The 10,938-nt window shown below is 36.5% G+C and overlaps 1 protein-coding gene across 1 annotated transcript in view; it reads right to left on the bottom strand.

Moving 5' to 3' along the window:
• The window catches only part of LOC107571140 (golgin subfamily A member 1-like), a 25,874-nt gene extending 19,265 nt beyond the window's left edge, over positions 1-6,609 (bottom strand). Inside the window, exons 1-4 of the mRNA XM_016257425.1 lie at positions 6,451-6,609; positions 5,553-5,839; positions 3,741-3,831; positions 2,957-3,031 (exon numbers count right to left, since the gene is read on the bottom strand). Of these exons, the coding sequence (XP_016112911.1) occupies positions 2,957-3,031; positions 3,741-3,831; positions 5,553-5,678 (292 nt within the window). The 5' untranslated portion in view covers positions 5,679-5,839; positions 6,451-6,609. The remainder of the gene's footprint in view (positions 1-2,956; positions 3,032-3,740; positions 3,832-5,552; positions 5,840-6,450) is intronic.
• Positions 6,610-10,938: the final 4,329 nt, after the last annotated feature.

The following is a 10,938-nucleotide window of genomic DNA, read 5'->3' as shown; positions in this document are numbered from 1 at the left end:
TGTAGAGTAAGAAGTTCCTCCTCCACTCTGGCTGTTTTCTCCAAGCCTCTCTGTCTCTGTGTTGAGACCTGTTGCTGTAGTCTCTCTCTCTCCTCTGCCCACTCTGCCTGCTGTGAGACCAAAGGTCAGAGGTCAACACTCTAAGGCAAAACTAAAAGGAGTTAGCCAGTCACTGAGCTGCCTGACAACCCAATTTTTAATAACTCTAAACCCCATAAGTTCTTTTCCAACATGACAGACTGAATCAACAGAAACCCTGACTAATCAATTTAAATGAGTAAAAACAGCTAGATGCAGTGCAGTGGAAGGGAACAACACACAAGTATCTCAAGATGCATTGTCAAAATAATTTTTATCTTGATACTCTTGAGAACAACTTAAATATAAAATGAAAAGCTATAGAAAGCAGACAAATGTAATTTGCATATATACTTCGTTTTTGTATGTCCTAATAATTAGGAAGCGTTTATTCTGATGTAATTATATCGCCTACAGGTTTTCATTGGATGCCACTCACATGTGTGCCTGCATAACTTAGCACATTTGCAGACAGTAATTTTCATTTGCAAATGCGAGTGAAGTTTTAAGTTTCAATTAATTCTTTGTTGAGTCAATCAGACCTTGTTCTTGTGCTGTTCGTGCTGTAGCTCCAGCTTATTGTGTTCAGACTGGAGCTGCTCCATTGATTTCTCGAGTGCCTTTGCACTGCTTTGTGCCTGGAAAACAAAGAAGAAACAATACAGAAATAATGTGTAGTCAATTGCCATTCCATAATTTCAATACCACAGCAAAACTAACAAGTCATTGCACACAAATTGCAACAAAACAATTAAAAATTATATAACATGGAAATATTGGAAATTATATAGTACTTGGGTTTAATAAAAAAAAGCCAAAAAATAAACGACTCCAGTCCATCAATTAACATCTTGTGAAGACATTTTAACTTTAAACCATTGCTTCTGGCCAAAACACACAGTCCATAAACCATACTTAATTTTTCTTCTGTGGATTACTTGTTGATTATTGTGTTGTATTAATCAACTGTTTTGACAGCACCCATTCACTGCAGAGGCTCCACTGGTAAGCAAGTGATGCAATGCTAAATTTCTCCATATCTTTTGAATGAAACTGACTTTTCTACATCTTGAATGGCCTGAGGAGGAGTACATTTTTAGCAAATTTTTACTTCTGGGTGAACTATTCCTTTAAAACAGATAGACATAACATGAAATCAGTGGTTAGGTGTTACCACAGATGGTAATGTTAGACCCAACATATGTAAAGTACTTTATATAACAATACATAAAATATTAATTTGGTTAACTTTAGTTTTTGATCAAACTTTATTGGAAAAAAGAACAACATTGCCAGTAATTTCCAAATGTCCTTGTTAGTACAGCTGTAAAATAGATTGTTAGTACAAGCATCCATTTTTTTAGTTGATTATAATCAGTGTATTTTTTCCTTTTACTTTGGGAATGTCTAGAAATGGGATCTGAGCTTTTAGATTCATAACACTTGAAATGAAATGTCTTATATTAGGTTGAAATGTCTTATATTAGGTTGCTATACAGGCACAATTTACACTTGCTGAAAAAAAGTCACCCTCACAAAAATGTTGTTTAAAGCAGCAAAAGACTTCAGAAGACTTTTCTTAAGCCAGGCTCACACTACAGGAGTTTTAGGCCGATTTATCCCTGATTTTCCCCTCCTGAGAATCGGAGGAAAAATCTTCCTGAGAACTTCGGTCTCAACCTCAAATTATCTGGTAATGTGAGGCATTTACAGATCGAATCTTGCACCTCCTGATCTGCTCGCACATGCAAATTGGGGCCACCCTGATAGACGTGTCTGATATTTAGGATTTTAAAATCAGGATTACATCAGTACTTTAAAAATAGCCAATGCGCGACCGCAAAACAAGCTGCTGTATGAGTCCACTGGATAGTGGAGATGGAGGAACGGCTTGTGGAAGTTTGGCAATAACACAACTGTCAGTATAATGTGTCAAATACATTCCCACAATCGCAAGGACTAAGAGAAGCTCTGGGGGTGAGTGTAGAAAGCTAGTTAACATACGTAAACATTAGTTACTGAAACTTCAATGATGATCTGCTCGGTGAGGTCACGTGAGGTGCTCCCTCTGGCATGATAATCTTAATAAAATCTTGTAGTGTGTGATGTGCCACTATTTTCAAATATTGTAGTGTGTGCATGTTTAAGATTTGTGGGAAGATTTAGGTTAGGATTTTAAAAACTCCTGTAACCTGAGTCTGACTTTAGGGTGTTTGCTCTATAGATTTCACCTCTAAAACTCAGAAGCCATGGCCCAAGACACATATTTCCCAGGCGTGGAAAACTCCCAAAAGAAAGAGGTTAAAGAAATATTCCAGGTTCAACACAAGTCAAGCTCTACCAACAGCATTTGTGGGATTTTACTGATGAATCCACCAAAGAAAATCATTGAAGCCTTAGTTTTCATTTGTTTATTTGTCTGTTTTTTTTGTTTTTTAAAGCAAAAAGTACTGTTCCAGTAATAGAATTATGAATTTAGCTGTAATATTAATAATAATAACAACAATAATATTAGTGTAAATTGTTCTTTTGAAGTGAGAATACTGCAGATGAACATCTGACATTAATTAACAAAGATAAGGCCAGAAAGTGATTCTATTTACAGTACTCACAACTTCAACTGGGGGAGAAATAATTTTCAGTGATAATCAAGCTTAACTTATATTAAATCCTGAAGACATTTGTGATAAAACAATCAATTAAAAGTGAATCTTCATTTTTTGCTTTCTGATCAAGAACCAACATTATTTGTCTGTAAGAATGTATGTCTGATCTGCGTGAGGTTTGTGTAAAAGCATTGGACAAACAAATGGGAAACAGAGGAGAGAAAGCCAAAAGAAGGAAGAGGCGGAAATGGGAGGAAAAGAACGGTACGTACAATCCTGATACTTCTCTAATGCAATCTCAAGCTTCTCCTTGGTCTTCTGCATTAGCCGAAACTGCTCAGCGTAGTCTAGGGTTGGGGAATGGGATACCAACACACACAAAAACACACCCGGAGGGAGGCAGAGGAGGATGAGGGGGGAGGATCACGGGGAGGGTGGGAGGAGGGAAAAAACAGGGGGGGGGGAACAAAGGGACAAACATGATTGAGAAGATAAACAAATGAAGGGAAAAACAGAATGATTTTCTGAGATGAGAACAATGTTGGCTGAACAATGACTGACCTTTGACCTTTAAACTAATAGATCATCCCTGATCAGGTCAATTATGCAATAATCTTATCTAGTACTGCTCATTTAGGGTTAAAGGAGTTTCTAGATCAGGCCATGTAATTGATACCATGGCAGGCTGATAGTGAGAGCCAGGTATCTATTATTTATGCAAATTTTTCCAGGCCGTTACAGTGGACTCATTTGCATTCATTTCTCGTTTTGTGGCAAATCTGTCAAATGTCATGTGCTTTATACATTTCCATTGTGGCAAAATGTATAAAGGGTTTAAAGGTGTCCAAATACAGGCTGAAATAGATTCAGCCCGTATGAGTGGCAGGTGAGAAAAAAATACACGTAACAGCCTCCAGTCTAGCTTTTCCTTTTCTCATTGATTTTCCACTGACATTTTGCAAAGCAGTCACTTTGGCCTTTCGTATCTTTTTCCTCCTTTCAGTCTTTTTCTCTTGTTGTGTTTACATGAGTTTCACTGTATTGTGTTGGCGATACCTGAGAGTTTGGCCTCCAGCTTTCGTATCTGATCGTTTCTGCGCTGAATCTGAGAAGAAACATCATCTCTGGAGCTGCTGCCATCAGATGCCTAAGAGACATAAGAATATAAAAATAAATCATAGGTAAAAATATACCATAGAACAAACTAGGAATGCATCAATATTAATATTCTGGCCAATACTGATTAGTACTATCTATTATTTAATACTAATTACTGATTAGATATTATTTATAATATTAACTATTTTAATGTTATAGCCATTAACTGATAAATAGCTAATATTAATACTAAGTCAAAGTAAATTCAAATACGTTTTTTTTGTTTAACAAAAATTAAATAAAAAAGGTAAAAAATTAACCATTTTAAAATAAATGTGAATTTAGGAAACAAGAATATTGTACAGTAAGACAAAATGATATTCATTTTAAAATTTGCTTTGTTTTAAATATTCACTATGAGCATTAGATGACAGCAAATACTACCTAAATGTAAAAACTTTAATAAATATAAAATACTGACCAATACCAATACATACACCAAAAACACAAAACACTAATATCAAAGAAACGACCCATATAATTGCAAATCCTTTATAAGAACTACAGAATGCAAAAGAGAGATGTTTATTTATATTGCTAAGAGTACCTAAAAGTCTCTCATCAAAACAACTACAGTATAAGTGTGGCTTTGATTTAGACCTGTAACTGATTCTCTCATCCTCCATTAAAGCCTACAGCTTTAATTATTTAGGGCGAAAGACAACCTGAACCTAACCCTGAGTGTGTCTGCCATTAATTGCTAGAGGACAAGAGTGTCAGGTTACACTGGTCTGTCAAAGCATGTGATATTATTTAGCACTCTCTGGATTTCACTGGCTTCCCGAGAAGCATAGCACAGCACTCTAGAAATAAACTTCGTCAGACTACCAGGTTGTTCAGGTGCAGCACTGTGCAAACACAGTCAGTGCAGAGTCATATAAAACTTTCTCTAAAAGGGATACTGAAAATATGCCAGTCATTTGAAAACAGGAATAACTACTATGGATAGGATATAGGAACGTATTTACTATGTCTGCTTATCAAAATGTGTCAACTGGCACTTTACTGATACCTAGAAGTGAAAGTGCACTTGGAAGGTTTTAGTTTAGTTAGAACTTATTTTAGAGTTGAAAAAGGATCATTTGAATGATTACAATATTGCATTAATATTCTCATGACAAGACAATATTGTAGTAACATTTTAAATAAGATTGTTTTGACAAAAAATGTAAAAAGATTTGCCACCATTCAGTGAAAGCCTGAGAGAAATATAACAAAATAATTTCTTTCTGACCAAACTCCAAACTCTGAAGAAGCCAAGAATATACAGTACAGTGGATGCTGAATATTCAGCTTCGCCATCACAGGATGAAATTACATTTTAACATATTAAAATAGACAAGTTATTTTAATTAACTGCATTTTAAACAAATAATGAATCCCTGATCTTGCCAAAAATCTTACCAACCCCAAACTTTTGAACGATAGTGAATTGCACTAAAGAAGAATTGGTGTAGATTAAAGTACTCAGTACATTAACGATTGAAAAAGTACACACTGAACATGAAGGAAGCAGTAACATTGTACTATGATCGAGATATTCTATCATATCAAATCCTAGAATGATTACTGTATTCCTGGTTATAATCACCAGCTAGAATTTTTCGAACAGACCAAGCAACTTTATGGGTCTAAACGATGCATGAAGATATGAGATCGCAAGAAGCTGGATCCTGAGAATTACACAAAAGCAGAGAAAGGTCTACTCACAAAGTCATCGCCTGAATCTGCGCCCACAGACGTGATGGACTCCTTGCTCATGGAGCGAGGGATGCGGCCGGAGCGCGGGGCAGTGGCGGCCTCCTCTGCCAGCTTCTTCTTCAACTTTGCGAACATCTCTGTAGTCTAGATGCTGCGTTTAGCTGTGTGTGTGAAGCAATGATTTGAATGTCTCTCCAACCGTCAATGAGACACTTTAGGGTCCTCGGAAAGCAGACCGGCTTATATCCATGGCATATGCAGATCTCATTCTGGTGTTACTCTCTGCCGCCTTGACCCTGTGAAGAAAATTAGGATTACATTAGCAGAAGGATACAATCAAACAAGGCTTTTAATCAGCATATGCCTTTCTGAATGAAATGAGTGTGCTGTGCTGCCAACCTGCATCCTAAGAGTGAACTGCTTAGTACACATCACTATCTAGTGTACATCTGTGCCTGTTTATATAGTTAGTGGAGGTGACATATCAAAATAGTACTACACTTACATTATTGATACTCGAGTGCAGGATTATTAAAAGCAAGATGAGTTGTTTTTAAGCAAGACATGGGCGATACAGTCAAATTAATTACTAATATTAACTCATAAAACTAAAATCTGATGCGTTTCAATGTTTTAGAACAGACTGAACGGCCAAAAAGACTGACTGTTTACTTGGCTTGATATGCTACATTGTAGTAAGCTAACCAGTCGGATTTGATTATGACACGTAAGCTTGATGCCAGAACCATTCATCGATCACATGCCGACAGCGCATGACAACATCTACCCCAAAACTGCCGATAAAAAGCCCAGATAAATAACAGATCAATTGTAAACAGAGCTAGCCAATGTTAGCTCTCGTCCATCTCCTATACTAAACCAACAAAACAGACAAGCGTAAACCTACCGTAAAAACTCCATACACTCTGACAGAACTGAGGTTCATTGTAATGGAAATCACGGTTAATGCAAATATTTCTCCAGGCGTTACATCTGTGTGTGGTCGTTTTGTCGAGGCTAGCAGCTGGCTAACTAACTTCACCACGTAATCTTCAGTCACCAGTTTCCTGATGACGTTCCAGGAACAACTTGGCGATTGTGCTCATCGCTGATTGGACGACCACAGGAGGTAGGCGTGGCTACGGGTTCGCGTGATTTCATGTCAATCACGAAAGCTGTCATACTCGCAAAGGGTCACAGTATCGTATTCCTGTGCCGCATTGATATATTAGACGCATCATATTTTTCATATGTTTGTAATGTCACATCAATGTATTTACACTTATGATATATTAAAATAATAATTATTGATTGCAGGCTATATTAGATTTACTTTCACTTATTCTAATTGTGGAAGGAACTTTTTTTTTTTCTCGCAAAAATTACTTTGTATAAAAGCAACTCCTGAATAATAGCTTGCTGTTTTGTTTCTTACTAAATATAAATCTGAACATAAGCGTTCATTATAATTACCTACATAAAAGATAGCCTACCACACATGGAAGATAGGAGAATGAATACAAACTCACTTTAAATATAAACTGTCTGGAATAGCTAACTGTATCTTTATGGATTTTCAGGTTGAAATGACTCTTCTTCTAAACAATGATACAATAAAAGCATTTCAAACAAACCTCAGATAGGCATATACCAGTAATAAATACAATATAGGAATATAATTAAGATGGAATATAAAAGATGACAATCATTTTCTCGATATAAGGGTTTAAGTTTTTTTTTTTTTTTTTTTTTGGACAGTTTAGAGGGATATTTCACCCAAAAGAGAGAGAGAGAGAAGAGAGAGAGAGAGAGAGAGAGAATTTTGTCATCATTTACTCACCCTTCACTTGTTCCAACCCTGAACCAAACAGTTGACGGTTGCCATTAACTTCCATAAAATATCTTTTTTTTCATTACTATGGAAGTCAGTGGCTACCATCTACTATTTGGTCACCAACATTATTCAGTCTTCTTTTGTGCTCAACAGAAGAAAGAAACTCATACAGGTTTGGTGATAATGACAAGCGCCTACACTTTCTCCGCCGGCTGAAAAGAGCAAGTCTCCCCCCACCCATCCTCACCACATTCTATAGGGGCACCATTGAGAGCATGCTGACCAGCTGCATCACTGTCTGGTATGGGAACTGTAGTGAAGCAGACTGCAAGACCCTCCAGCGGACAGTGAACACAGCTGCAAAGATCATTGGTGCCCCTCTCCTCTCCATCATGGACATTTTCCTTACACGATGCTCCAGCAAAGCCAACAGTATCGTGAAGGACCCCACCCATCCCTCCCACAGTCTTTTCCAGCTCCAACCATCAGTAAGACGGTACCGGAGCATCAGAGCCCGCTCCGCCAGACACCTGTAGAAACACACTCTCCTCTATGCGCACTAGACACTTTCACACACACTGCTTTGTGTACATAATCCCACAAAAGACTCCGTAATATGTGTGTTTACATGCTCATGCACTACAAATCATCTTGCACTGTTCCGCAGCCAGCTGCTTGACTTGCGATGTTTTTCTTTGCACATGTACAATATTATGTGAAGCATCCGTATAGTCTGTATTTTTTTATTTATTTATAGGTAAACATGTATAAATATAGTATATTTATAGTCAAAATCAGTCAGTAGGTTGTTTGTGTATAGGTTTTACTCTTTTACTTCATTGGTGTATGCTTGTATTTATGTAGCACCGTGGTCCTGTGAGGCACGATTTCGTTCCACTGTATGTCCCCACATGTAGCAGAATGACAATAAAGCTCAACTTGACTTGACTTGAACAACTTGAGGGTGAGTTGAGTAAAAGTTGACAGAATTTTCATTTTTGGGTGAACTATCGCTTTAAGATTGCATCCATGCACAGTCTGCACAGAGTACGTGCCCTTTAAATGATTCTGTTATGGGTTGTGTAATCACCACCGACAGTGCACTGTTTTTGCCATCATATATTGTCACTTGTTGGCCAAGGCCTGTTACACATCAGTATTCTGAGAAACTGCAATGACCTTCGACAGTTTCTGTTAACAATGTGCATAATTTACAGTGCCATTTGGGACTGTTTTAATTTGTTTATTATAATAACCACAACCTGATAAAAAAAACTGAAAGTATTTTTGAGCTATAAATAATTTAAAAACAATTAAAAGTTATTTCAATCAAGGACAAAAGTACACTCCTACACATTCATAACTTGTTTGGAGAATCTCTATTTTGAAGACCTATCAGTGTACCATAGTAAGTGCTTTACATACATGTATTGAATTTCAATAGTGTCTGTGTTTTGTTACTGGTCTAAAATTTAAAGGGAGAAAAGAATGTAAATAGATGAGCCTAACAACACATTCTGTAACAATGTTTATTATTTCCATTGTTGTATGCCTGTATTTATGTAGCACCGTGGTCCTGTGAGGCACGACATTTCGTTCCACTGTATGTCCCCACATGTAGCAGAATGACAATAAAGCTCAACTTGACTTGACTTGACTTGAACAACTTGAGGGTGAGTAAAAGTTGACAGAATTTTCATTTTTGGGTGAACTATCGCTTTAAGATTGCATCCATGCACAGTCTGCACAGAGTACGTGCCCTTTAAATGATTCTGTTATGGGTTGTGTAATCACCACCGACAGTGCACTGTTTTTGCCATCATATATTGTCACTTGTTGGCCAAGGCCTGTTACACATCAGTATTCTGAGAAACTGCAATGACCTTCGACAGTTTCTGTTAACAATGTGCATAATTTACAGTGCCATTTGGGACTGTTTTAATTTGTTTATTATAATAACCACAACCTGATAAAAAAAACTGAAAGTATTTTTGAGCTATAAATAATTTAAAAACAATTAAAAGTTATTTCAATCAAGGACAAAAGTACACTCCTACACATTCATAACTTGTTTGGAGAATCTCTATTTTGAAGACCTATCAGTGTACCATAGTAAGTGCTTTACATACATGTATTGAATTTCAATAGTGTCTGTGTTTTGTTACTGGTCTAAAATTTAAAGGGAGAAAAGAATGTAAATAGATGAGCCTAACAACACATTCTGTAACAATGTTAAGATATTTGCATATTTCTGTACTGTAAATACATCTCCTTTTGTTTTGTCATTTCCTTTTTCTTATTTACAACATTTAGAAGACCCATATCAAAAGCAATTTCTGGTTATCATTATTATGCGTCTCCACCTGTACATTGTCCCAGCTCACTGCCCGAGCCCCAGGTGTTCGTCCACACATCCATGAGATGTCCATATGGATGTTGGCCTTCACCTTGATGAGGTCTCAAAACAGCAGGAAAAGGTGAACCATAAAAAAGGGCTGTTGTAGGACTATAACATCTTGAAAATCATTTTTTAAAAAGTGTGCATATTTTTAGTGCAACTAGGTCTAGGATATAAAAGCATTTCTATCATTCTGTCATATTTTAGATACATCACACTAGTTTATTTATTTATATATTTTAGTTTATTTATAACATTTTCATTACATATATACACAAATGCTGAATTGATAAGGCTAGAACATATGCAAAAGAAAAAAAATAAGCATAGTCAATTATTAAATTGGTAGTTATACGGCTTACTGTAATTTGAAGAGGTATCTGTTATTGAAAGCTATTTTACAATCCATTAGAACAATTGGACTGCTCCATCTTGCTAATATTGATGGCTCAGGAAAGCATCACAATCACAGCACAGGGCATCTGCAAAAATGTTCCTCACTCTTTTGCGCAACCAGAAGATGGTGCTGCTGATGATAATAACCTATACTGACAGTGCTCAGCAATTGATGCCGCATAATATCAAGAGAGCTGCAAATACCACCTCAACAAACAAATAAATAAATAAATGAATAAACAAATACACATTAAAAAGCAAGCAAGCAAACAAACAAACAAACAAACAAAATGTAATAAAATAAAACAATTAAACTAGTCGTTGTTCAGTGTAGCATATATATATATATATATATATATATATATATATATATATATATATATATAAAAAATCCGATTAGACAACCTTTAGATCGCCTATAATGGCAATAATAGGCTACATGAATAAATGCTCACAGAGACGCAGAGTGAAGTAGCATGATAGTGTTGTTTAGAAAGTCCTTAAATATTTGGAAACGTGTTTTCTTATTTTTATCCACGGTTGATTCAACAATAGGCTATAAAATGAAAATATTTTAATGATCGCCTGACTGCATGAACCAGCCAGCGAGGTTTCGATGCGCCTGATTTTAACCAATCAGACGCCTCACCGTCTGTCAGGCGCAGAGAAAAAACACACATCTCACCACAGCGGTTGTCTCGTCCTGCTTTCTGATTGGCCAGTGAGTATGCCACTCTAATGTGCTTCGCTACTACTACAGGTCGGTG

The sequence above is a fragment of the Sinocyclocheilus grahami genome, unplaced genomic scaffold, assembly GCF_001515645.1.
Source record: "Sinocyclocheilus grahami isolate Dianchi unplaced genomic scaffold, SAMN03320097.WGS_v1.1 scaffold1552.1, whole genome shotgun sequence".
In the NCBI taxonomy this organism is placed as follows: Eukaryota; Metazoa; Chordata; class Actinopteri; order Cypriniformes; family Cyprinidae; genus Sinocyclocheilus; species Sinocyclocheilus grahami.
Note: the sequence above shows the minus strand (reverse complement) of the source record. Positions and strands in the feature narration are given on the sequence as shown.